This window comes from Nicotiana attenuata, unplaced genomic scaffold (assembly GCF_001879085.1).
Source record: "Nicotiana attenuata strain UT unplaced genomic scaffold, NIATTr2, whole genome shotgun sequence".
NCBI classification, from domain to species: Eukaryota; Viridiplantae; Streptophyta; class Magnoliopsida; order Solanales; family Solanaceae; genus Nicotiana; species Nicotiana attenuata.
In genome coordinates, this window is record NW_017671002.1 from 170,794 (window position 1) to 174,206 (window position 3,413).

The 3,413-nt window shown below is 32.6% G+C and overlaps 1 protein-coding gene across 1 annotated transcript; it reads right to left on the minus strand.

Moving 5' to 3' along the window:
• Positions 1–806: 806 nt before the first annotated feature.
• On the minus strand, positions 807–2,983 carry LOC109205145. The gene is made up of 2 exons (XM_019367822.1): positions 1,949–2,983; positions 807–1,080 (listed from the first exon to the last, which is right to left on the minus strand). Exons 1-2 carry the CDS (start codon positions 2,839–2,841, stop codon positions 1,008–1,010), a joined length of 966 nt encoding a protein of 321 aa, XP_019223367.1. The 5' UTR covers positions 2,842–2,983; the 3' UTR covers positions 807–1,007.
• Positions 2,984–3,413: the final 430 nt, after the last annotated feature.

Below are 3,413 nucleotides of genomic sequence, written 5' to 3' on the forward strand. Positions count from 1 at the left end.
ATTTTAGCCAAATAAAAAGGAAGATTTAGCAAAAGTAATGAAGTTCATATGGTATATTTTCTACAAAAAGAAAACAGTACTATATATTTTTAATTTTATTTTCATGCAATGAATATTTATTTAAATTATGCATTTTTCTTTTTTGAGTCAAATTCGTAAATATTTGGTCGGAATATTATTATTCTTAGCTAAAATATTTATTTAGTCAATATATGGAGGTCCAACAACTTATTTTATTTTTATTCTTTTAGGTGCAATGATAATATGTTCTAACTGTGTATTTCTTCTTTTCCTAACCAAATACATAAAAGTAACTTGATTAAATATCATTATTTTTAGCAAAATAAAAAATTATAGTCAAAATAACGTTTTTTCAAGTTTTTTTTATCCATATTTTGGCACGAAAAAAATGATTTAAATAATTGATGGACTTAAAAAGATAAATATATATATATATATATATATATATATATATATATATATATATATATATATATATTACTGTAAAAAAATATCATATATGAAAAAAAAAAATTCATGTGGCATCGGGTGTGTCACATTCCTAAGGATTGTCTAGGGGGTCAAGGCTATGAAATTGCCAAGTTTAAGGGAGTATTAAAGACCACATAAAGTTTAAAGAGTAACTAAACAAAAGTTACCAAGTTCAAAGGGTCCCGATTTATTCCGCCTTTAAATTTTGTTAAACAACTTGGTATACCATATATGAGATCTACATGATGACTCAAGTTGCTCGGTTTTAATATTGCACGTTTCTTATAGCAAAAATATTTTAGTGTATTGCAATATTGACATCTCAAATTTCAATATTGATCTAACAAATAAATACTTGCCAAAACAAGAAGAAAGCAAATGAAAGAGCAATTCAAGGGGGAAATATAGCTCAAAGATCTGGTTAGAGCTATATATTGATATTATATATTGTGATCTACCACAAACTTATACATCACACTATTATAAAGACTTAAACGTATTATGTGTAGGTGGCATCACCAATCACTTGATATGCTTTTAGTGAAGCATAACCCTGACCAACAACTGCTTAAAAATCCTTTCCTTTTCCTGCATTATATAAAAAAACAAACATGTCTTATTTAAGTGGCCGTGGGTGGACGGGTGTTTCTTTAATGCACAATAATAATAAATGCTAAAACAATCAGAATCTGACTACGTATCTCAACAACTACTTCTCTTTTTAAAAAAACTGCAATCTGCATACTCAGCAGAGCTTCTAACAATGAAATATGATAGTTTTTGAAATATATTATAATCGACTAATGCTTTCCATAAGAGACAACTGACAAAGTCACAAAACTGGTTTTCTTGGACCTAAAGGTTTCCATTCTTTGTTCTGTTTCTGTTCTGTACTGTATACTGTATGGAAGCAGGATTTCCAAGAATTATCCAAGTAATGACCAGAGATGAGAATGAATTGCATAATCTACTTTAAACTCGGATAAACCTATGTCAGGAACACTCCCAAGATTACAGGACCAGGGGCGGAGGTAGCATATAAGTTACGAGTTCAACCAAACCAGTAGCTTTTTGCTCGGATTCTGTATATATATTAAAAAATTTACTCCTAAAGATGTGCAAATATTAAGTTTCGAACCCAGTAACTCTAATAGTCAGCAGATTTAGTGGCAGTTTGAACTCATAAACTTCGAATCCTCGCTCCACCTTTGTACATCCCAAGTCATTTTAGCAAATTCATCACTAGTATTAAAATTTTCAAGCACCGGCAGATTCAGAATTTAGATATTATGGATTATAAGTTGAAAGAATTAGTTTTGAAGTATATATTTAATTCTATCTATATGCAAAAATGGACCTTAAAGTATTGAGTTCTACTGAACCAGCGAACCCATAGTTGGATCCCCTTAGTGATCGATTTGTTTGAGTTGAAAAATTAAGAAATGAAGATATATACCTGTTGCTGCTGTTAGTGCTGCTGCTTGAATTGCTGCCACTGCTTCTATTTCTGCTGCTGTTTGTCCTTCTACTACCACTCTCACTTGAACTAGAAAATCTCTTCTTCCACCAGTCTTTTTCCAAACTTTTTGAAGAGTTTTCACACTCTTCAGGTTTAGGAGAAACTTTATTAGTTGTATTTGCTGTATTCTTCTTTTTCCTCTTTGGTCTCAATGGAACAGGGGAAACCATCTTGAGAAATAGTCCTCCATTGTCAAGACTTCTACTTCTCATCATCTTGGCTTTCTTAATTTGATCATTCTTCTTCTTCTTATTATTCATGTTGCCACTCTCTTGCCTCTTTATCTTCACCCTATCTTGGTTTTTCTCCTTATTCATTAAGCAGTTTTCTTGAGATTGAAAGGTTGTAGTAGGCTGCTCAACAAGATCCTTTAAAGAAAGCTCATAACAAGATTCAGGCATGTTCTTAACCATTTCCATTAGTTCCCATTGGCCTCTAGCTATGGCTTGAGCTCTAGAACTCGGCGAAAGTGACCGATAATTTATACTATGAGGAACTGGACTTATTGGAGGGCTATTTTGCCATAAGGGTGGTGAAGAAGCACCAGATTCAACACCACCATCTTCATGTTCTTCCTTTTCTTGAACTCTAAATTGAATCCCTTCTCCACCATCATGTTTAGTCCAATTCCCATGCTTTTTTGATACTTGGAAACCAAAATTTAGAGGCTCCCAACTGTCATTGGCTGTTTGTTTTCTTGGATCAAACATGACTATTAGAGGGAGGAAATGAGGTGAAGAGAAAGAGGGAAAAGATAGAAGTGGAAAAATCATCAAAGTGTATGTATGAAGGAGAGGAAGGTGTGTGTCATTGATGTGTGTTTGGTCCATCTCACTTTCATTTTAATAACAACAAATTTTTTATTGGTGGGTGTCTCATCTTTTGTTTGTAATGTTAGGTCCTTACTTTAACAACGAAAAAATGGATTAAAAAATTGAGGAGAGAGAAAGAGGTTGAAAATTAGTACCCTAAAAGTAAAGTTGTCCAAATAAAGTAAAGTATGAGTTCGAAAGCGTAATCATCAACAATAATACGAACCACATATTGCTCGAAATATATGATATTCTTTTGTAGCAAACATATCATGCTAGAAAAATTAAGCTTTGTTGGTGTTGTACATTCTGCTGGGGTAAATGTACTGCTGCATTTGATTGAGAGGGAATGAGAGTATAATGGCTTTCAAGATGGTTGGGTGTAGGGCCTCCTTTGTTCCTGAATTTCCTCGTTTTTGTCTTGCATTGTGGAATTAATTATGGCTTTAGTCTCCTTTTTTTCTATGGCATTTAAAGAATCTCTTGTCTCTTGTCTTAGTGGTCTCACAACGTATCTTTCTAATGGAGAAATCATTGCTTAATATGTCAAAATATAATTAAGCTTAAAGTAATACGCCTCTTCTTTGCTT